Raw genomic sequence first — 23,751 nt, forward strand, 5'->3', positions numbered from 1 at the left:
CAAATATTTGGCCTCTATGGCACTCTGGACGTACTTTGCTAGGTCGCTGTACCCTGGGCACATCAATGCGATGAGTAGAGCATGCATCTATATTCACATTACCTGCATGCATTTAAAATCTTTGCACAGAGAATGCTGTCAACATTTTATTTCAATACAAATAAAAAGAAATCTGACAGCGCAATTAAGGAAATGCAACAATGTTTACTTTTTTTTCCAAGTAGTAGGGTACACATGTAAAATCAAATTACTATAATGTCAAAATGGACAAAGTAATAACAAAATAGAAAAATATCAAGTAAAGACTTTTCTCAGTATTTATTTAATTTATGATCAGATATGTAACATCGGAGAGCCAGTTCCCCCCCCCTCCCCTAATTCTTGGATTTTACCAGACATCTATAAAGTGGCTGCAAACGCTGGAAGAAAAAAAAAATATGGAAGGATTATTTCCCTTTGAAGACTGTGATTTTATACATTATGTGGTTTGAAGGAAAGCTAATGGGCTCAAGCAAAACATGTAATGACACTCTACAGCATCAGCAGCACAACAGCAACCCCCCATTTTGTTCTACAAAGAAACTGCCGGGAGAGACAACCACCTGTTGGTGCAGCATGCACTGGATTTAGTGTTTGCTATACAATAAATGGTTCCCTACTGCTACATTCATTGGCAGATGCACTGAAAAACAAATGGGTCTTCAAAACATATAGGTATGAGAATGTTTTGAACAAATAAAAGTGCACTACAAGTCTGCAAAGTGCTTTTGACAGTTTTTTTCTGCTAATCATGGTCTCCCAGAAATTCAGCAATGAATGAAGCATCAAATTACTGGTACTAATAAATACATGCATATTCTCAAAAAAAGAGCCCGTATCTGTTTAAGTTATTTAGAAAAACAATAGGAGAGACACAATGTCAAAAAACCCAGCAACTACAGGCACTCTCAAACAAACAGGTCTTACCTTACATTTGTGCTGTTTTGAAAGGTAATTGTTATTATTGTTTTTCTCTTTTGGTTTGTCCTTTAACTCACCACGAGGTCAGAAATGAAAGGATGCTGTTTTCTCTCTCCTCATTCTTCGTCCCTTTCTTTTGTTTGGGTCCAGATTGTCCGTGAGTGCTGTGAGGGGAAATATCAGGTCTCCCAGAAGGAAGGAAGGAAATAAATGACTGATAAATAAATAAATAACGAGGGCTATAGCAATAAAGTCAGAACAGCAACATGTGGTTATAAAAAAGTCTCTCAGGCTCTCCTTGTGGCTGGAGTTGGAAAGCTTTTCTGGCAGGGAGACGGTCATATGCAACGGACTACCAGCCCCTTCCCCTCCCCTCCCTACCCCCAGCATGAACACCACCCACTCCTCCTGTCTGCAATCGATGATGAGAGCCCCCCCATTCATGCAACCTTTTTTACGGCTGGGGACCAGTTTCAATGAAATGCAGCGCCATGCGTGGAGCTGAAGGAAGGGAGAAGGGAAGCTACTGGTGATGGTGCTTTGGGGATGAGGACTAAAGTGGGATAGACCTTAACCTCTCTTCCCTACTTATGCAGCTGCCATACTCTCCTGCTCATCGCAAAGCCCTTAATGTCACTCTGCTGAATCTGATGTAGGAGTTTGGCCAGCTGCTCTATTTGTGGCCACTGCCTGGGTGAGCCCTATTTTACTAGGATGGTAACCATGACAATATCAAGCCCTGCTGGTTTCTTTAAGGAAATCAGATTGGTTTAGGGGGGAAATCATGGCTGGAATTTCAACATCCGCTCTACAATTAAATTAATATGTGCTGACCATAAAGCTTATTCTCTCCAGAAGATTCTCTCTCTCTCAGTCCCTCTCTCTGTCACTCACACATATGCATCCATAAACCATTCTACTATGCTGATATTTTTATGAATAGAAATCTTTACTATCGCTAGGATTTCAGTGCCGCAAGGTCTGACTACCTCTACAAAAGTTGTATGTTATATGGATGGATGGAAATTCTTCGTAGGAATACTTCTTTTGTGAATACAAAGTAATTTTCATTCCACAGGTTTTTGGCACGAATTACCACAAAATAGTATTTGCTGCGGTCAGAAAGAAAGGTTTGTTCTACGCAAAATTTCTAAGATATTCCCAAGAAAGAAAAACTGTTACACTGAAAAGACGAATTCTTCTTCAGTCACAATGCATATGGTTGCATTTAATATATATATTAATAACATTTGTCAGATGTTATGAAACATGATGAAAACCATTCATTTGTCATATATCGATAAACACTCGTCATGCTTGTACAGCACAATACAAAAGAAATATATAGTTATGACAATTTCTGTAGAATCATTATAAGACTTATTTTACGTTTATGATAAATTCCTGCTGTAGAAGAATACTCTGCACTTAGGCTATAAATTAAAACAGAGTTTTAAAAATGCTTAGCTTCGACCGACAGTCATATGTCATTACGCTGAAAAAGCGGCATAAATACCAAAATAACCAATGATAATAAATAAAGAAAATGCGTGCGCAGTAATATTTCGTTTTATAGACAAGGCAGCGAAGACTAGGAACTAATTTTGCTCTTTCTGTGTTTCAGGCGGAGGGTGGTAATAGCGGACGTCCACCTAGCGTCAGCCTTTCTCTTTCGCATCGTCGGGCATCCGGAAAGAAGTGTGTTCTCTTTGGCATCCCATTAAATCACTTAGCAGCGTAACCTGACATATACTTTGAGCAATCGTTAATCGGAAAATGGCGACAGATTCCTGGGCCCTGGCTGTGGACGAGCAGGAAGCTGCAGCAGAATCAGTAAGAATGAACGATTACCAAGCTACTTACTAAGCATTATCACGGTTAGCTAGCTAGCTAGCTACCTTATTACTTAGCGGCTGGGCCCAAAACAGTGCGCTGACAAAATGCGTCAGATCAAAATGTAGTCGATTTGAAGCTTTGTTTGGCCATTGTGTTGGTGTTCAGCCACAACACAGAGAACGTGGTGTTATTATTCAGTTTTAGTGTAAAAGTATATCCTAACCAGGTGTCCGTGTAGCCAGCGACAGGGTCCTGCTTTCTGATTCCCCTCGAACCCAAATCACTTAACACGAGTTGGGCAATCTTAATTTTACCGGCTAGGTGGTCCGGCCTTTATAACGTAATGAATTAACACTTTCTTCCAGACAAGCGATCAAAAATATAGTTGTGATCATTTTAATCGATTTTAGGCGGCTGGTGATTACTGTATTGGTGCAGTCGGAATTATTTGAACTAGACGTTGAATTTGTGTATTAAATTTTCAGCGAGCAGTTTTTGAATTTGTCTTTGGACTTCCGAAGTTATTGTAGATCCAGTGGAGCAATTTTGTCTTAATATAAATTCACCCTTTTATAAAATAAAATAAATATTGCTGTTTGTATGGGCCAGTTTTCACTACTTGTGTTTAATGATTTTTTACGTTATAGCCCAGTCGTCATGGTCTGATTTGCCGGTATGGAAACGTTTGGTTTTACCCGAACTTTACCTAATCCCACGTGCGTATTATATTTACATTTTCATTTTGTTTACAGCTTAGTAGCTTGCAGATAAGAGAGAATGAAGACAGATCAAGAGCAGAAGCAAATGGTAAGACAGTCGTCATTTTTGGATTTAGAACGTGTTTGCACATTGCAACTACTGCTGATTGTTTACTTGTCATGCTCAGTTGTGCGTACATTTTTCAAATGAATGTATTATCGTTTATCTTATCGGCATACAAAAAAAATGATTGGCCTGTGCTTTTTTTAACTAGGAACCACAAAGACAGATGATGATGGGGATAAACCAGATGAAGATGACAAAGGTAAAAGTTCAGATATTAAAAAGTCACTTACTGATACAGTATTACGATATCATATCGATATTATATCGCGTATGCGCAATAATCACTGCCCTGGTCAGATGACAGATGAAGCATTTGGCCGGACGCCAGCTTTTCGGTGCTATACGGACATTAATATATGCCCATAATTTGTTAAAAGGATTAGTAGTATGGCTTAAATTTAATGAGATGCGTTTTGTGATACCCAAAAGTTAGTAATCTGTATAAACTTTGTTTCTTAAAATCGATTAGCGGAGCACCCCACTTAATACTGTTTTGCTATACTACGGTTTGGTATACTACGGTTTGGTATACCTCAGTGCAATATGCACTGAAGTCGCGGTGAAGAAGAGCAGCCACGACATCTTTTAAAAGAGGAGATCTTGTGGATAAACAAGGTGTGGTGGTATTTTTTACAGTTCAAAGTCTGACACATTTATTAAACAAGGATATGCATATTTATACTAATAATGACTTTTGGGCGTCATACAAAGCCTCATTTATATTTTAGCCATACTACTAAACTGCTTAAATAGTGGGCGTAAATAAATGTCCATATAGCACCGAAAAGCTGCCGCATGGCCAAATGTTGCACCTGTCATCTGAAGCCCTAGTGATTATTGCGCATGCGCAATATTATATCGATATGATATCGCCCAGCCCTAATACACATTTTGTGTTATATTGTTGTTTAAAATGGTAGGGTGGATTACCGCATTCAAATGTTTACTAACATTTACTGTCATGGTGTTTTTTGGAACTTTTTTGTGGAAGTCACTATATTAAATTTGATTTCTTCTGTATATTTCATTAGCAAGCTTGAATTTGTTTTTAATATTCTCTCAGAGGACAGAGCCGCACAGTCACTTTTGAACAAGCTGATTCGCAGTAACCTGGTAAACACAACCAATCAGGTGGAAGTTCTTCAAAGGGATCCAAACTCTCCACTCTACTCTGTCAAGTCTTTTGAAGAGCTTCGACTGTAAGTAGAGATCTTCTTTGGAAAGTACACTATAGAATTTCGAATTAGAATTTAGAATTTGGTGATCAGTGGTCATTGTTGACACACCACAGCACACAGTGCACAACAACTAAATGTGTCCTCTGCATTTAACCCATATGTGTCATCGTGACATAGCAGGGGACGCAGTGCTTGGGGGTGGTACCTTGCTGGGGGTACCTCAGTGGTGCCTTGCTGGCCGAGGATTTGAAACAGCAATCTTTCAATTACAAGTGCGCTTCTCTAACCATTAAGCCACCACTGCCCACAATACTGGATGCTTAAACTGTATATTCACTGTATATGTGTAGTTTTTAATCAAAACATTCAATCTATTCATTTAAGCAGTACTGGGAGAAAAAACTGGAAATTTTAATGCTAGATGAGAAACCTTGCATAAAAATTGGTTAGCGTTAAGCTGTAACTTTATTGTAGCATCTAATAGATTAATCTAAAGACTAATAGTTATTATTTGAAGATATATAAGTCTCACTTTGTGGCTAAAAAATATTCATTACATTAGAATCTAAGTCGGAAAGTGCTTCTTGGACTCGCATCGAAAATGTTTTATTGGAACCCTATCTGCTGTTGCCTTATCTGACCTTGTTATACAAAACTTGAGGACACATGGTTTGGACTACAGAGTCTCTAAGTGTGAGAAAGGGGCCTGAGAGAGCTCCTTACAGCAGAGTAGAAGGACACTTATGTCTGTAAAAATAGGTGTTGCACATGTAGTAGAATTAGGCTTTGTCCGGGTGGTCATGAAGACTTGCCCAGTTTAAATTAGGGCTGGGACGATTATTCGACGTAATCGACGATGTTGATTATAAAAATGCGCCGACATGGAATTTTAGTGTCAACGCGTTGTGTTAACCTACGTAAATGTTTTGTAACTGCAGTGCACTAAGTGGTAAACTAAACATATTGTAAGGGAAAGTACTTTATCCCCTCAGGTGCATGTTAACGCTATCCTTTTAAGAATCGCGCAATAAAACTGTCTACCTGATGATCTCTTCGCCACTCGAGAGCTACAATATTTTATTTATTGGTCCTGCGGCATGGTTTTCATTTGCAATACAAAGCTATTCTATTAATTAGCTGGCTAACTGTTTCACTGCTGGCACCGTTAAAACGATATCGATTATAGACTGAATTCAGATATAGTTTTGTCTAATATCGCCGGTGCCAGCAGTGCCACACTATTTTGTAAAGCATGCACTGGCCAATCATGTAGCAAGAAAGACTCGCACGCGGTCTTCCAAAGTTTGGGAAAACTTCAGTCATGGCACCTTTTCTGCACCTCAACTGTAGCTGACGTTAATGACGCTGTTCCAGCCGTTTTATATTTTCTAATTACTTATTCTGTCATGTAGGAGTGAGACACATTATCGTTTATGACTACTCTTGCACAATGTAGCCTAAATCATTCCTTGCTCACTGAAGTAAGCTGAACTATAAGCTACCGTTGCTAGTGTTTGTTAAAAACATGTTTCTCTAGTTATGAAATCATTCCATGTTTTAGCATGTATTTTAACATTAAAGTCAAATTGGTGTAGTGAAATAGTTAAGTAAAAACTATTGCAGTGATTATTAACTTCAGTCTAACATAGAAATCCTATTGAATCTCTTAAGATTTGCCTTTGTTAATAATGCTCTAATGTTTAAGAAATGTTTTAATAAATTGAAATGTTAATGATAATATCAGATTTGTGTGTGGGGGAGAGGGTGAATTGTATTAAATGACTAACTTGAAAATAATTGCTTATCAATAAATTTATCAGATCAATTGAAAAATTAGTTGTTAGATTAGTCGAATAATCGAAAGAAAAAAAAAATCGCTAGATTAATCGTTTAAAGAATAATCGTTTGGGACATCACTAGTTTAAAGCATCAATGGATATTAATGTGATTGGCTTAGTGTTTCCTATCATACAACAGACATATCAAGAATTGAAGTGCCATAACCTTTTTGTTGGAAGTGAATTTGGAGTTGAGCTGCTGTGACTGTTTTTTCTCAGTCGTGAAATTGCATTTTAATTTGTTACATTGTCATTGAGCTTTTTCATTAATCTAGTGTTTCTTAGCCTGCTCCTCGAGGATCCCCATACGGTCCATTTTATTGCTCCCTCCCAGCTCCTTGCTAAACAGTCCATATTTTTGCTCCCTCTCAGCTCCCTATTGGAAGCAAAAATGTGGACAGTCTAGGGGTCCCCGTGGATCGGGTTGACAAACGCTGCGCTTAACATCCTTGCCTATGTAGTTGATTCTTTAGCACCTTTCCTGCTGTATTAAGGACAGTGACTTGTGATGCTACCTTTCTTTTGAGTAGTATAACCGGATTGTGGATCTGGGTCTCCCCCCTCCCCCCATTTTTCCCCAGGAAGTCCCAACTGCTTCAGGGTGTGTATGCTATGGGTTTCAACAGACCTTCTAAAATCCAGGAGAACGCCTTGCCCATGATGCTTGCAGAACCGTAAGTGTACTTGTAATCAAGCTTGCATATTCATTTTGGGCAATCTTAGTCTAAATATTTCAGAATTACTACAGAGGAGCAGTTAATATTATTCTTGTTATCCATGACCTGTGTCAGGCATGAAGTACTTTGAACATTCACCTTAACCATGTGAAGTTTTATAACCGGAGCGACGCTGCCCCTTGGTTTACTTGTACTTTTAGTATATCTCTGTTCCTCTCATGCCAGGCCTCAGAACCTGATTGCTCAGTCGCAGTCTGGCACAGGCAAAACAGCTGCCTTTGTACTGGCCATGCTGAGTCGTGTGGATCCCAGTAACAAGTGGCCTCAGGTGAGTCCGCCCTGTCCTCACTCGTAGCGGTCGTGGTGTACGATGTGCAGAATAATGGTTCAAATCCTGCTGCACGAGGTGACCAGACAGAGCGAACCGTGGATCGAATAGTGAATGGCGACTGTCCTTCAGCTGTATTTGCTGTGGACAGTCTTTGGCCATGTGCCACAGGTGCTGTTAATTTGTAATACAGGGTCATGCACAAAACTGGTAAATTGATCCCTATATTTGTGGAGTGGGTGGCTCCTTACCGAGCACAAGAAGACTATTTAAACATTACGAATACAGAGATTTAGGAAATTTCCAAGGACTTTTTGCCAAATAATGGGGGGAGGGAACTGAATATAATGTATGTAAGTTAAATTGGAGGGGTTGATTCTCCGATGTACTGAAGTTTAAAAAAAAAAAAAAAAAACACGCTTTTTGACTTAAGCGTATTTTCCCATGAACTTAGATGATTTAATACAAAGTAAATGACCCTTAAGTGCATTCTGCCACTGACTGAGGTGCACTTAAGAGCATTTTCACTGCGTGTTCTGGATAGCTGTATTAAGTCATACACGGCACAATGCAGAATTGCAGTTTTCAAAGAGCCAAACATGTAACAAAACAAAACTATCATAAATGTAGAAACAAATGTTGCAATTCAAAATTTATGCAAATAATTCTGTCCATCCATTTCCCAAACCACTTGTCCTTCCGGGTCGTGGGGGGTCCGGAGCCTATTCCAGAAACTGTGGGCACGAGGTGGGAAACAACCCTGGACGGGGGGCCAGCCCATCCCAGGGCACACACTCACACACCATTCACTCACACATGCACACCTATGGGCAATTTAGTGACTCCAATAAGCCTCAGCATATCTTTGGTCTGTGGGGGGAAACCAGAGTACCCGGAGGAAACCCCACAACGATACGGGGAGAACATGCAAACTCCACACACGTAACCCAGGCGGAGACTCGAACCCGGGTCCCAGAGGTGTTAGGCAGCAGTGCTAACCACCATGCCACCCCAATATGTGAATAATTCATATATATATATATATATATATAACTTGAGCTAAATGTAAACGATTTTATAATTAGTAAAAACATACCTTTTCAAAACATTCTTAAACATATAGTTTCAGAAATACTGGTCTAAAGTAGCGAAGACCCACCCCTTCTGTGCCTTTGATTGGCTATGACCCTGGAAAGATAGACCTATGGGACCAAGGAGAAAATTTAGTCGCAGTCAACATTTTTGGTCACGTGCGACCAAATTGGTCGTCTTATGGAGCCCGGTTTCTAGTGAAATTTTAGCAGAGCAGTGTTTGCAAAATGCATTTCTAATGACGTTAAAATAATTCTACATGGTAGACATTTTTCTAATTGTTCAGTATGCAGGTATACAAAGCAATGTGGGTCACCATTTTAAAAGGAATTATTGACTAAATATCGCCTCATTTTTAACCATTAGCCAATACTGATAGTTGGGTGATACAATCTGTGCATCTTAATTGTTTATCTCAATAATACATAGAAAAATATAGGTATTTACAAAGTATATCATAATTGTGCAGGATTTAAGTAGCATCTGCTTTTTCAACACGCCTAGCAGGTGAATCAATAAAACTAAATGATTGGTTGATTTAAAAAAATAAAAAATAAATCATTTCAATTAAAATGAGTAATGAATAGGTTCAAAGGAAGTTGTGTGTCCTCGCAATCCAAATCCGTACTGCATGTACTTGCATTCTTGCAAGAGAGGGTTACTTTAAAAAAAAAAAAAACATTTATCTTGTTTTGTGTTACTTGATTTTAAAGCTGCAGTGGTACTATTTGTGGAAATGTTGGAGCCATCATTAAATCAGAGCTATAAATTACATCATTTTAATATACCCCAATAAGGTAATGTCAGTGGCTCTGCATAGAATTTAAACAGTGTATTTGTAACATTTAGTTTTTTGTCAAAGGATTCTCATGTTCCTGAGAATGATCAAATATGAGTGTAGCAGGCTACTGCCATGCTTTCATTTTCAAAGTAAAAGGTTTTCTGTGGATTTCAATTAGGTTCACAATGTAAACAAAATAGTCCCTGTGCCACTTTTTATTTGTCACCAAAATCATCAATCATCATAAACCCCTATTTTTGCTAGATGAATTAATAATACTTCTTGCACGGCCGTGTCTTCTTTTTCGGGTTTAGTGTGGTGGGCATATCCACGCTGACGAGGGGAGAATATGCTTTACTTAAACATGCATAACTTTTTTAAGCAATTTTTTGGCTTAATGGGATAATCAACCCCTAAGTGTGCAGCAAAAGTGATTCTCTGAGTACTGCTTTGATAATTTTTAACATTTAATTTAAAAAAATGTACTTTTGTGACACGACTGACAAACAAATTGTTACTTTATATTGCATGTACTGTATTTGTTATACTAAATGTCTTGGGGCATTGAGAAAAACATTGTAAAATGTTTATGGTTCACTACTTATCAAGCTAAAAGGTAGAACACTTAACAAATTGTTCTTTGTGTTTTATCATTAGTGTCTGTGTGTGTCCCCAACTTACGAGCTAGCCTTACAGACGGGAAAAGTCATCGAACAGATGGGGAAGTTTTACCCTGATGTTAAACTGCAGTATGCCATCCGAGGCAATAAATGTAAGTTTTGTTTTTTTTTTTGGTCTGCCTTGGAATCCCAGATTTCTGGTCTTAAATGTTTCCTCTTATATTTACTGCTTTTAATTTGACATTTGTCTCATGGACTCTCTCTAACTGTCCAGGCGTTGGCTTTGTTTTTGGGAACATATAAAATTTTATTTGCGTGATTGTTCACTAGTGTTCTGTTTCACACAGAAATAAGTCTTGTGGTGTCCCCTTAGCTCCACAGATAATTGTGAAATGCTCTTTGCATATATTTATTGTTTTTATTAGGGATCCTTTGGAGGAGCGCCTTTTATTTAATTAGTATTTTTGAGCACCTGAAAAATGCTTGGTATTCATTTTAGATTCTCATTGCATGTTTAGCAGGAACATAACATGAATCAGCGTTTCCCAACATGGTCCTTGGGGACCTCCCAGACAGTCCATGTTTTTGGTCCCTCCCAGCTACCTGACAGTTCACATTTTTGCTCCCTACTGGGAACTGGTAGGGAGCAAAAACATGAACTGCCGGAGGTTTCCAAGGTTTGGGAAATGCTAACTTAAATGAGGCTACAGGATGAGGTATAGGTTGCTGGATAGGATGAAAATGGCAGTGGTGCGTGACACTTTTCTGTTTCTCTTCCAGTGGACCGTGGGATGAAGATACAGGAGCATATTGTTATTGGCACCCCTGGCACAGTGCTGGACTGGTGTATTAAGCTCAAGTTCATTGACCCCAAGAAGATTAAGGTGTTTGTGCTCGATGAAGCTGATGTCATGATTGCCACACAAGGCCACCAGGACCAAAGTATTCGCATCCAGAGGTAGGTGTGGCCACAACAATAAGTGTGGGGTATGTACAGCAGACACCCATGTTGATATCTTCCAGTCTGGAGAAACATGTCTCCATATCTGTAATGCTTCTTGTTGCCATGTTCCCATACAAAAATGTGCTCTACCTTCTCCAGGACATTGCCTAAGGACTGTCAGATGTTGCTCTTCTCTGCCACATTTGAAGACTCTGTCTGGAAGTTTGCTCAAAGGATTGTGCCCGATCCCAACATCATCAAGCTAAAGCGTGAGGAAGAGACGCTGGACACCATCAAACAGTACTATGTGCTCTGCAATAACAAGGAGGAGAAGTTTATGGCACTTTGCAATATCTACGGAGCAATCACCATTGCACAGGCCATGATCTTTTGTCATGTTAGTCAATCTTCTACTTCTTTTGTTTATTATCTTATGTACAGGGGCAGGGCAGTGGTTAGCACTGTGGCTTCACACCGCTGTCACCAGAGTTCAAGTCGAGAGCCCCACAATGAACTTTGATAGTCCACATACGCATCAGCCCCCCCCCCCCCCCCCCCCCCCCCCGTTATGCCAGGTGACCAGTCCAGTAGTAGTATTACATATTAACGCTAGATGTACGCTCTGTCTTTAGACTCGGAAAACTGCTGGCTGGCTGGCAGGAGAGCTGTCCAAGGAAGGTCACCAGGTGGCGCTGCTCAGTGGGGAAATGGTGGTGGAGCAGAGAGCCGCAGTCATCGATCGCTTCCGAGAAGGCAAAGAGAAAGTGTTGGTCACCACCAATGTGTGTGCCAGGGGTGAGGACTGTAATTCACTTCGAATCCTTTTAACCTGCTTTTTTAGTTGTTAGCGATACATTTTCAGAACTTAGTTATACCCAGAAGGGTCTCTTGTTTCAGATACCATTGTATCCCACTGAAATACTTATTTTTAGTCTTATTTTTTCGGCTGACAGTTTTTGAACAATTACGAAACAAGTACAAGGAAACTGTGTGCTGTGTGATGTCTTAATTATTCCGCATTTCTGTCCTGTGTAGTGCTTTTCGTTCTTTATACGTTCTTGACTATTTGTGATGAATTCTATGTGAGTTACAAGATCAAGTGTTTTTGAAGTTCATAATACAGTCAACTGTGCTTTTTGTTCAAAACAGATGGGAGTAAAGAGTTAAATATATATATTTTTTTAATCGATTTATAGGAATCGATGTGGAGCAGGTGTCTGTAGTGATTAATTTCGACCTCCCAGTGGACAAAGACGGGAACCCAGACAATGAGACCTACCTACACCGGATTGGCCGCACTGGGCGTTTTGGCAAGAGGGGATTGGCTATTAACATGGTAGACAGCAAGATGAGTATGAACATCCTTAGTCGCATCCAAGAACACTTCAGTAAGTACTTGAATTTCTGGTATTGCTTTGAAAGGAAATGGCACGTTAATAGAGCATATTGGTATATTGGCAATTGTGTTGGGCAGGTTGATGAATCCAGGGTGATTAATTATTGTGTCTGACCACAATGTATTTTCACACAGACAAGAAGATTGCAAGATTGGACACAGATGACCTTGATGAAATTGAGAAAATTGCCAGCTAAGGAGCTGGTGGCACCCCCCCCCCCCCCCCACGCTGTTAGCACGTTACCTCATATTAAATTTTTGCAGTTTGACTTTAAGTACCTTGTAGAGACTATTTTATTTTGAAAACTACAAGACAGAAGTAATGTTTACATTTGGATTATTTAATTAGGTCTTAGCCTAGCCTTAAAAGAAAAGTGTTTTAAACTTCAGGTTCGTAACTACATGCCAAATAGATTCAATTCTGAATGGGTGCGACATTGTGGAGTTGGGTTTGGTTTTTTGTCTCATTTTCCTTTTCCCCCTTTTTCCCCTCCTTTGGTTGTAAAACTACATGTAACCAGTCTTTTTTCCCTCTATCTTAGGTCACATGCCCTGCTATATGAAGTGTAGCTGTTCATTTGGTCAAATATCTCAAACAGAATTCTGCTGAGACTTTTGTATTTCATTTAATCTCGCTGTAATTGTGCTGTAAATTATAGGAGCAAATGTGTATATATATTTTCTTCTTAAATAGCTTTCAGTACAACAAAAAATACAAACAGAAGCTAGAGAACTGGAGGCTAAAAACAAGCAACTCGGTCGTCTTTGTTGCACACTCTAGATGGACTGCATTGGGTCTCTTTGAAGAGCGTGGGTCCTCGGCACCAATCTGCATTACACGGGGAAACGTGTGGGCCTTCTCTCTTTACTGCACCACAGCTTTTCATATAAAGATTGACAGACCAGAAATTTAGCTGTGTTAATTACCTTTGGGTCTTCCAAATCTGAATGACCGGGCCTAATTTCTGCTATGGTGAGAGAGAGAATCTTGAATACCAGCTGAACTCTGCTTAAACCATCAATCTGAACCAATTCTCTGTCTGTGTACTGGTTAGTCAGGTTACTGTATTTGGATCAGCTGTGACTACACAGTAAACCAAATTTTGCACATCGAGCAGTGGCATTATCATGTAATACATATGCACTTCTAAAAAACGACAGATTATATAGAAATGTATTGAATGTGGCCAAGTTTGTGGCATATTAGTAAAACATTCCTATTAATACCGTATTACACAGGTTAAACACGATTCTTCTCACCTGCGAATGAAAGGGGGTATATAAGCTTCATAAAACCAGATTTCTGATGTAATCTATGTGTAGGTTTTAATAAGTAGTCCAGTATTACTATTATACAAGGTGGGCCATTGATGTACAAACTGATACCTTCACAAGGAGAACATGTTTATTTTGACGCTACTTTCTGAAATTAGTTTCCCTCCACTCTCACTATAAATGGCCTATAACTGAATACATTTGTCATTTTTTGTAACCACTTTTCCTTGCAACATTGACTAAAGAGTTCTGTTCAAAAGACAGGAATTCCTACACTTTTACCAAGTAAAAATAGGAGTTTATAATGTACCGTATGAAACCTAAAAATTAGGCAGTAATATTTAACTGCAGTGATTTGTTAAAAAAAAAAAATGGGGCAAATAGCATCAATTCATGTTACAATTTTTTGTACTGCAGTGTATGCATTTTTATTCGGACTAAAATTGGATGTTGACTTTATTTGCAGATGCTATGAGAGAGTGCTTGAGTGAAATTAGTTTTAAATGCCTGAATTTACTATAGCTGTGAAACCAATAAATAGCAGCTCTATAGTGCACTTGTCTTGCACTTTCTGCTCTTTGGTTTTATGGTTATTTCTAAATAGTATTTGTTGTAATAAAGTACCATCTTATCGAAATATACATTTGTCTTACTGAATTGGGGAACTTTGGAATGGGTTAAGATTTGAAGCATTGTAATTTCTTTCTAGACATACATTTTGCCTCACTCCTAGTTTGTGGCTTGATTGGTAAATTATATCCTTTGTCTGCAGAGCAATGTTATAGACAGGGATTGACATAACTTGCATGCAAATACGCATTCATCTTTAAATGCCATACGTGCGGCAATTGATTGTTGTAACAGCTTAAATGCGAACATATTTTATGTGCATTTCCACCGATATGACAATTATCGTGCATTTTAACCTTTATATGCTCATTCGTGCTTCATTTGCGGTATAGAGGTTAAAAAATTCTTGTCATATTGGTGCAAATGCACATAAAATATGTACATATTTGCCCTGTTACATTAATCAATTGCCGCACGTTTTGATTTTAAAGGTGAATGTGTACTTGCGTCCCAGTTATGTCAGTCCCTGGTTATAGAAGCTTACAACTGGCTTTTAATAGCTGTAATTAAGTCTTTGGTTTATATTATTTAAGGTTTATGTGGTGAAAATATAATTAACCTAGGTATTTTGGAAGATTTTTCATCTGTTGGGGGGGGGACATTAAAGCCTGCCTCAGGCAGCAGAGAGTACAAGTCAGGGAGTACCCTGGATGGGGTGACAGTTCATTGCTGGGAACACACACTATGTACAATTTACACATTTCAGTTGGCCTACACATCACAAGGAGGACATGCATACTGAACCACGTTCACTAAGCTTATGGGAGTCTAAAATGGCCTAAACGTAAACATATTTAACGAAAATGCCATTTTAACCTGGATTGATCATGAGTTATTTTCCATTTCTGTTTGTCCATGATCATGAAAAAACAAGCAAATATTCTGTCATTTGTTATTTAATGGTGGGTTTTTGGTAATGACTACATTTTTAGACATTTGCTGAAAACAAAAGACTTATGGTGTCTTTTTACTGTGGATGATGATCAAGACTTTAATTTTAAATTACAACCACTTGGTCAGCAGCTGCAGAGCAGTTGAGTCAATGACCAAGATACCTGCATTCCTATAAGGCTTTGAAACTTAAAATATTGGCACTGTCTGATGAAAAACACATATCTCAAAAAATCCATTATTTCAGAAGCATGAAAAAAATACATTTTCTCAAAAACTCCTTTACAAAATAAACCTAAATCAACATAGTGAGACGTCCTCAGTACCTGAAACAAACCTGTCTTTACACAGCCATCAGTGAGTAGTTTCTCTTAAATTTTCTTCTGTGGATTGTCAGTGACACAAATATGTCAATGTCAACAATATACAAACTCTCACTTTATATATACATTAATAAACAATGATGTTAGCTATCTAGCTATCAATGTTAAGTTGGTACAATTAGCAATATAAAGTAATCCATACAAACCACCATGAATAGAAACGTTAACTAGTACAAACAAATATTAAACAGATGACTTCATAAAACATGTTTTTATAGGTCAATTAGGTGTCAAACGCTATCAGTAGACAGGAGATTGGCCGTATTATATCTATAGCAAAAAGTGGACATGCATGATTTTCATCAGACAGCGAGGTTATACCATTCACAATGTATACATATACTATTAGCCTAAACGAGAAATTAAAGTATATCAACCGCAGACGAGCTGCTTGTAAGTTGTTCTTCATAAGACATTTAATAGGCTTTCTACATATAACGTTTAATGTGATATTTTCTTGACTTTATAAGCTATCTGTGGAGCTGTACTCTTGAGTGATGCAGACAACGGACCTGTTCCGGATGCCACTTTCGGCTAAAGTCTGTGTGAGATCAGTGAAGCTCATCCGGGGCACATCCATGGTCTCAATGATGCTGTCCTCATATTTTGTGCCATATCTAGCTTCTGCAGCAGCTAGAACTGTTTGCAATGTTTCTGAGGAATGAAAATGTTGTTGGAACCTCCTCCCACTTGGAGATCGGATAGCCAGCAGTAAGCCCCCGTAGATCCCATCAGGAGTCTCCAGAGGCAATGCAGCCAAGTCTGAGGGCTCTGTGACTACACCACACTGTGCTTCAGAAGAGTTAGAAATCTCTGGGTGACTACGGGAAGGGGGAATGGCCTGCTGCCAGTGGTGGTGACGGCCCTTCTTGAAGAGGTGGTCGGATCGGCTTAGCCTGGAGGCCTTCTCCTCCATTCCCTGGAAAGGCATGTCTCCAGAGGTATGTCTCTTCTCAATGGATGGCAGCACTCTGTATCTGTTGAGGGTCAGTGCAGGCGGGGTGGGGGTGTTCTGCAGCAGCTCAGTGACTTCATCAACACTCACCACACTGGTCTGCTTCAGGAGAGAGTGAGAGTGGGACAGAAGGTGTACGGAGCTGCTTGCTTTTTCATGTGCCAAGGAGGAGGTTCGTGGAAGACCAGGCACATTGTGGTATGAGACCCCTCCCACACTATAGGCATGACTCACAGCTGGCCTGCAGCGCCCTTTGGAAGATTTAGGCCTTGTAACATGCATGATGTATGACAGTGTTCTCAGCCAATGTGATAGAGTTTCGGCAGGATTTTACTCAGAAATGGTTTTCAGTACAGCTGCCATCTCATTTTCCTAGATGAAAAAGCATCAGGTGGAATTTCTCACAAACACCACTGAGTTAAAGCACAGAACATGCAATAAACCTACTACAGTACAATCCCGTTATAATGGACTTTAAGGGATCTGACAAAACAGTCCGTTATATTCAAAGTCTGTTATATCCAAAGTTGCTGTATGCCCAGAACACAACTACAGGACACCATTTACTCATGCCACACTCCAGCAGTCACACTTGTGGTATAGATTATTATATTGTACATGTAGTAATCAAATGTTACCTGACTGTTGGAAGTATATATGGCCTATATACTGTATAATACAAGAAAAGGAATTATACAAATCATACCATGTAAGAGCTATATTTCCTGATACAATTCTGCAGTTGACAATCACCTACAGATCCAAAATACTCCATAAATCCATCCACCTTCTAATCATTTATCCTGGTTAGGATCGCACGGAGGCCTGGAGCCTGTACATACTATTTCCATGTAAACCTCCCACTTGCTCTTACATTTGTAGGTTTATCAGACTATAGACCTATCTTGAAGCCAACGTAGTAGGCAGTCAACATATTAGTATAATAAAAGTTATTTATATTATATTATTTCAAGAAAAGTTTTTTTATTATTAAACTACTGTTTATATGGAAATATTTGGCATGATTTTAATAGTAAAAACATTAACATTAAATATGCAAACATGCTATTTGACCGCCTTATCTTGAGAAATCAGTGCTACGCAATTCCCCAAAATGTAATCAGCACGTCGATCGTGCTGTAGCTATCTGCTAGATAAATTATGTTTTATCCCTCAAATTCAAGAGACAAATTTACTCGGCCTAGCTGACAGTTTCGCTGAATGTTGAAATTTAAAGTGGATATTTTGAAAAGCAACTTCGTTTGCGAATTCAATCCCGACACAATTCCAAATAAACAAAGCGATTTATGCCATATTTGGTGTGATAGGACAGAAAATGACGAACGTACTGACATCGCTGATATATAAAGTTGAAAACTGTTTCCTCGGTGCCACCTAAGTAGTAGCGTACGAAGCTGAAAAACTATTGCATTTTAAAAGTAAATAAATAACAAGCTGAATTATCTCCACATATCTGTATACATATATAGTGATTATTGTATGATAGCTTACATGTCTGGTGCGCACTAGAGTCCAAATTTATGCCAGTGACGATGATTTGTCGTAGACTATGAAGGGTCCTGTTAGGAGCTTTTGGCGTCAACCAGGTTACCAACACAGTTATGTTGCCTCGGCAACACAGGTGGTACGTCAGCACAAAGCTAGATGTTAATTGGCGGGTCTTTGAGTATCTTGCCCAAATCGCTATTCGCCTTAGAGAAAAGCGTCTGTATACTGTTATAAATAAGAAATAAATACCGTAATTTCCTTATTTTAACAAGTTTTGTACGACATTTCTAAACGGAACTTAAACTTCCTCTGGTGTTAGGGTCGGCACCGACCCGTTTGTAAGTTTTAAATGCATAAAAGCACCACATAAATTTGTTTACTGCATCAAGGCTTTTTGACTTTGTCAGGGACCTCTACTTAAACAAACAACAAAAAAAAAATCACAATTTTTTTTGTGACTTTAATCGTAAATTATATTGCCAACTAACACATTTCTATTTTAATAAATTAATAAATTATGTAATTTATTAAAATATATATATATTTGTCTCAGATTTTTGTCACTGGTGTTGTTGGGATTCTTATATTACATTTTAACATAAAAGTTCTCGCTCCTTGGGTCAAGGGTCAACATATGGAAGTCATGTCAAGGACTGAGAGGGTGAGTCCATACTTGCTCATTTTATTTAATTAATTTATTGATGATGTTGTTTCTCATGCAGCATATAACTTCTGCATGTTACTGGTGTTATGTGCTGTAAGGGCTGGGTAACTGAAATTTTATTAGAGTAACCCCATGATCTTTTATATTAATTACATTAAATAGTTACACATGGTTACCACCCCCCATAGGGCAGCCATTTAAAAATAAAAAAATAATAATTTTTAATCAGAATGTCACTGGTGTCACACTATGTCCGTATAATACAAGTGACCAATGTTAATAAAACGAATCATCAGTACACTTAAAATGCTAATTTTGTTAATAATTTTGTTTCTTAATATTTTGATTTTGTTTGTTAATTTTGCCATTTTGATAATATGTCTACTAGGACTAGGTGTTAAAATCCCTTGATGATCAGTACTGTATGGCGATTTCCTCTTAGGTAGGTGACCTCATGGGTTTTCATTTGATGTCAGTTGTGTACCCCGGGGTCATTGGGTGTTTCGGCCATTTATCACCATACACCATCGGTCGAGGCCGGCCCACCACAGGCCGATCAGACCTGGGTGTGTGCCGCACTGGAGGCCCCACGAGTAGCCCAGCCTGTCTCCTTCCGCTTTAGCCACAGCCAATGGCTGCTTCTTATGGCAGTATCTGCAAGCTCCTTGATGGTCTTCCGCTGAGCCTGCCCTCTATCCCACCTCCTTCAGTAGCCTTGTAGTGGAACTAGCTACAAAGCCCCTGCAACCCACCCTCACTGGCCGCACAAATACTTTCCAACCCCGGTCCTCTGCTTCAGCTGCCAGGTTTGCATATCGCATATTTTTCCTTTTGAATGCCTCATCGATTGCTTCCTCCCATGGGACTGTCAGCTCCACAATGAAGACACGTCGACAGGATTTGGACCAAAGGACCAGGTCTGGCCGCAGGTTAGTTGCTGCGATTTCAGGCAGGAAAGTGAGCCTCTGATTTAGGTCCACCTGCATTTCCCAATCTCGGGCTGCATTCAGCGGAACTGAGTCTGGAGATGCTCTTTTGGCCTGCTGTTTCTCCCCCTCCCGGACGAAAGATGTCTGTAGCCAAAAGGCAGTTCCGATTTACACAGGCATAGCATTGGTGGCCGCCCTCTTGACCTCTAGTGCAGCTGCCAAGCACCTCAGCACTTGGTTGTGGCGCCAGGTGTATCTGCCTTGGGTAAGGCTCATCTTACAACCCACCATGATGTGTTTTAGGGGCAGCACACTGGAGACAGGCCAGATCCTCTCCAAACCAAAGATTTAAGTTTGTTGGAGAAGGCAGGACATCATATGTGGCTCTGATGGTAAAGCTCAACATATTAGACTCCATGTTCCACAGCTCGCTCCAGGTTATCTTTCTCCTCTCCACGCCATCCCACTTCATCCAGCGGCCTTGCTTGGCTTGGGACACGACCCTAGCACACCTGCCCACTTCCTCCTGGTGTCGCACCTCCTCTATCACCAGGCGCCGGCGTTCTACTGGTATAGACTTCTGCCATGTGGGTGTTGTTGTTCCCAGTCCTAGGCCCCCTGTGCCAATTTGGACTTGGCCCACTATGTCCCGATGTCTCAGGATGGTCTTTGCCTGTGCCACGGCTACTCCTTGCCTAACAATGTAACAATGTTACTGTTGTTATTAGCTATGGCCAGAAAGAGTGCAGCTGAGAGTCAGAGACTGTACAGGTGACGTAGAGATGAAGATATGGAACGCAGAACGTCTTACCTGGCAAAAAAAGCAAGACATACAAGAGAGACATTAAGAAAGGAAATAAGAGAAAACTAAAAGGAGATCAGAGGCACAGAAACTGCTTGAAAGAAAAAGATGGCGAGAAAGGCAAGCAAGGCGTGGAGTACAGCTCAGGGCAGGCTAGGTCACTGTGACCACCAATAAGTGAAAGCCATCAAGAAGCCCACCCCACTGAAATGTCTGCTCCTTCTTTACTCCGGCCAGAAGTAATCAGTGAAGACCACACTGGCCAGTGGTGTGTGGTAATTTACAATGCAGATCTTTATCCTGGCATCATTGTCTAAGTGGAGGAGCACGACATCAAAGTCAAGTGTATGCACATGAATGGAATTAATAAATTCTTCTGGCCCAGCCCAACGGAAGACATAAGCTGGTATGGAGACGAACAAATTGTGTGCTTTATACCTGAGCCAACCGCTGTAAATAAAAGATATGTTCAGATTGATAAAAAAAAAAAATCTGGGACTGTTTAGAGGAGCGTATGTGAAACGCAGATGTTTTGCAAAGTTCGGCATTTAGTTTATTTTTGTTATGGCATATTTGATCATTTTCATTACATTTGATGACATTCTTTCAACAATAATACCGGGGGTATTACATAAAGCAGGGGGGTGTTCTACAAAGCAGGATTAAGGAAAAGTCTGACTTAGTTCGACAAGTCTGGCTCATTTTAGTGGGAGTTCCGTTCCATCAACTGAATGAATCCCCACTGAGCTACCAAGGTAACTTAGGGAAATCAAAAAAATCTACTCCGGACCAGGTTAACTGTCTCGCTTTGATCTTGACAAGGCACTTGCATCTCTTTATAAATGTCAGCTATGAAAAAATATAAAATTCAGCTTTCCAGCAGGTGGCTATTTGGGGGATGAGAAAGGCTAGCATAGGATCTGTAAACACCAGGTACCAACAAGCCTACACCTGCATGTCAAACTAATTTGTTGAATGGAGCACCAAGTCCCCGAGGCACTAAACGTTTAAATGAAAATACAATACTTCAGAAGCAGAAGGAACATTGTCTTACATTTGAATAATTATTCCAAACGATGAATAAAAGTAATCTGACACCTGGATAGTTCTAGTATTATTTTTTTATTATTTTAACAGGTTATACATGTGAGCCATACAATGAATATATACTCTAATTTTAGTACATGGCACCAACTAAAAAAAAATGAAATATACCAAAATAAAATTAATAAATTAAGCTTTTTTCATAAATTACCATTATCCCACTTGGACAGACGCACATATGTATTTTTAATATTTTTAATATACAGTAAGCATATAGTGTTAAGCAGTGTTTCTACATCTTGGACATAACACCAGTCCATCACAGGGCACATAAAATGACATCATTATCATAACTACGTAGTAAAGACAATTTACACTCACAATTCGGCTGAATATCATGTCTTTGGGTCAACGGAAGAAACTGGACAAAGCAAGAAGATGAGGAACAGAAAACATACAACAATGACATCTACTCCCTTGCAACCCCTATATAGTCAAATTATTTGTTCGCATATAAAAATGCATTAATATTCTGCTACACCCACAGAGCAAAATGCAAACAGGAAAAGGAGGGAGGGGATTTGAAAAGCAGTACATCCTAGTTTGTTGTTCGTAAGGTTACAACATCTGTGTTATAGAAGTTTTCAAAGGATTCTGGCCAAGTAAACACCAAAGGGTTAATTAACCCTCCAACAGAGCAACAATCTGATCTTGTACAGACTTTAGACTTTGCAGAAAGTCTGTGCTACAGTACTTGCCGCTCCCATACCCCACCCAAAAAAATAAAAACCTGTAGTATTACGTTCTTGGCCTGAGATCAAATATGAATCTGCACCAATTAAAAGTCAGGGCGATGTCATCTCCCTGCTAGGGCAGGTTCAGTAGATTGTATTCGGTATACAAGTCCTCAGTGATCTGATATACTTCTGAGATGAGGGGCAGGGCATCCCCCAGCATGGCAACAACCTGCTCCGGGGGCCCCACGTTCATCACCTCAAAAAAAGTAGAACGCCCAGGGAGGGTACAGAAAGCCATACCAGCAGCTGCACGGATGAGCCAGGAATGGTGGTGAGCCAGAGACTCATTGTAAGCATCTGCACACATCACAGAAGTCTTGCCATCTTCGGTGCTCGTCCGCAGCCGCTCGAGGAAAAGCTCCAGCCACCTCAGGGCTCGGTGCAGCCTTAGAATTGTGCGGCAGCCAGATTCTGGAAAATTGCCCGACTTGGTGAGGTCCACCAGTTTATTGTCAAGCTCATACTTTACCATGGACTGGATGGTGACATACTCCGCCCCATTGTTGCCGTTACGGTGGTTGATCATGATCTGGATTTTACTGACTGCATCTTTAGAGATGAAGGAGAAGATGCTTCCTAGACTGTTCATGAACCTTAAAATAATGAGAATTAAATTTTTACAAGATGACATGGTACTGACACCATTCAACACAAAAACCTTTCTCCACCAAGCACTCGATACAAACGCCTCCCTGTTTTTTTAACCCTCAATAAAATAGTTGAGCCAGCATTGCTATTGCCTGATAATGCCCTTAACAGATAGCACCAAACGAGGGACAGAATTAGACAGTCGTAAAAATACTAGACGTATCATAAAATATTCATTTGCTTAAGTTCTGTATCCGATATCCTGAGTCTAGGACATACAGGATGATTCGGCAAAAGCACTGTTTTCACAACAGTAAGAACAAACAAAATAGTATAAACTGATATTAGCGATTAATAAAACAGCAACAACTATTAGATCTGTTATAGTAAGGTAAAAGTATATGAAATATAAGATATTGCATTGACTCAGTCAAAGAGACATTTTGGGTGTGGCAGAATGACTTACTTCACAAGTCCTCTCCATCCTGCTACATACTGATCGACAAGAACCTCCTTGTTTTCTGTGAGACATGACTTAAAAACGTCAAGTACTTCTGTTAGACAAAATTTCTTTTCTTCCACCGAATCAGCCATGCTTACCCGGAAAAAGGAAAGCAGGCACAGTTGATCAAGACCGGCTTATCAAGTACTTACCGTATTGCTTCTTGTAAAGCTAACTACTAAAAAGCTGTTCTATTTTACTATATTTGCAAATTACTTTATGGTGGCTAATCAACTAACAGTATAATCCAAGTATGATAATCTATTAACTATATTTAGTTATATTATATTTCATTAGGGAATGGCGTG

The 23,751-nt window shown here is 39.5% G+C and overlaps 4 protein-coding genes across 6 annotated transcripts in view; 1 reads left to right on the plus strand and 3 right to left on the minus strand.

Moving 5' to 3' along the window:
- vwa5b1 (von Willebrand factor A domain containing 5B1) overlaps positions 1 to 1,295 on the minus strand; it is a 41,511-nt gene extending 40,216 nt beyond the window's left edge. The window contains exon 1 of one of the 2 annotated variants that reach the window (XM_072713611.1): positions 972 to 1,295. The gene's annotated coding sequence lies outside the window, so the exon portion shown is untranslated. Of the gene's footprint in view, positions 1 to 966 lie in introns of both variants that reach the window. The other variant, XM_023834825.2, reaches the window with a different exon arrangement.
- A 1,300-nt stretch (positions 1,296 to 2,595) lies between these two features.
- On the plus strand, positions 2,596 to 14,386 carry ddx19a (DEAD-box helicase 19a). The gene is made up of 12 exons (XM_023835138.2): positions 2,596 to 2,793; positions 3,549 to 3,603; positions 3,770 to 3,820; positions 4,685 to 4,820; positions 7,219 to 7,311; positions 7,540 to 7,642; positions 10,173 to 10,287; positions 10,916 to 11,093; positions 11,238 to 11,475; positions 11,711 to 11,873; positions 12,275 to 12,466; positions 12,610 to 14,386. Exons 1-12 carry the CDS (start codon positions 2,737 to 2,739, stop codon positions 12,669 to 12,671), a joined length of 1,443 nt encoding a protein of 480 aa, XP_023690906.1. The 5' UTR covers positions 2,596 to 2,736; the 3' UTR covers positions 12,672 to 14,386.
- A 506-nt stretch (positions 14,387 to 14,892) lies between these two features.
- ubxn10 (UBX domain protein 10) lies at positions 14,893 to 18,234 on the minus strand. 2 transcript variants are annotated; one of them, XM_023834922.2, is made up of 2 exons: positions 18,121 to 18,234; positions 14,893 to 16,980 (listed from the first exon to the last, which is right to left on the minus strand). In XM_023834922.2, exon 2 carries the CDS (start codon positions 16,888 to 16,890, stop codon positions 16,117 to 16,119), a length of 774 nt encoding a protein of 257 aa, XP_023690690.1. In that variant the 5' UTR covers positions 16,891 to 16,980; positions 18,121 to 18,234; the 3' UTR covers positions 14,893 to 16,116. The 2 variants fall into 2 exon arrangements, with proteins under 2 accessions (XP_023690690.1, XP_023690691.1); XM_023834923.2 differs by lacking the exon at positions 18,121 to 18,234 and adding an exon at positions 17,958 to 18,109.
- Positions 18,235 to 21,615: 3,381 nt separating this feature from the next.
- Positions 21,616 to 23,592, minus strand: cptp (ceramide-1-phosphate transfer protein). The gene is made up of 2 exons (XM_023835183.2): positions 23,408 to 23,592; positions 21,616 to 22,946 (listed from the first exon to the last, which is right to left on the minus strand). Exons 1-2 carry the CDS (start codon positions 23,533 to 23,535, stop codon positions 22,424 to 22,426), a joined length of 651 nt encoding a protein of 216 aa, XP_023690951.1. The 5' UTR covers positions 23,536 to 23,592; the 3' UTR covers positions 21,616 to 22,423.
- Positions 23,593 to 23,751: the final 159 nt, after the last annotated feature.

Source organism: Paramormyrops kingsleyae, chromosome 6 (genome assembly GCF_048594095.1).
Source record: "Paramormyrops kingsleyae isolate MSU_618 chromosome 6, PKINGS_0.4, whole genome shotgun sequence".
NCBI lineage: Eukaryota > Metazoa > Chordata > Actinopteri > Osteoglossiformes > Mormyridae > Paramormyrops > Paramormyrops kingsleyae.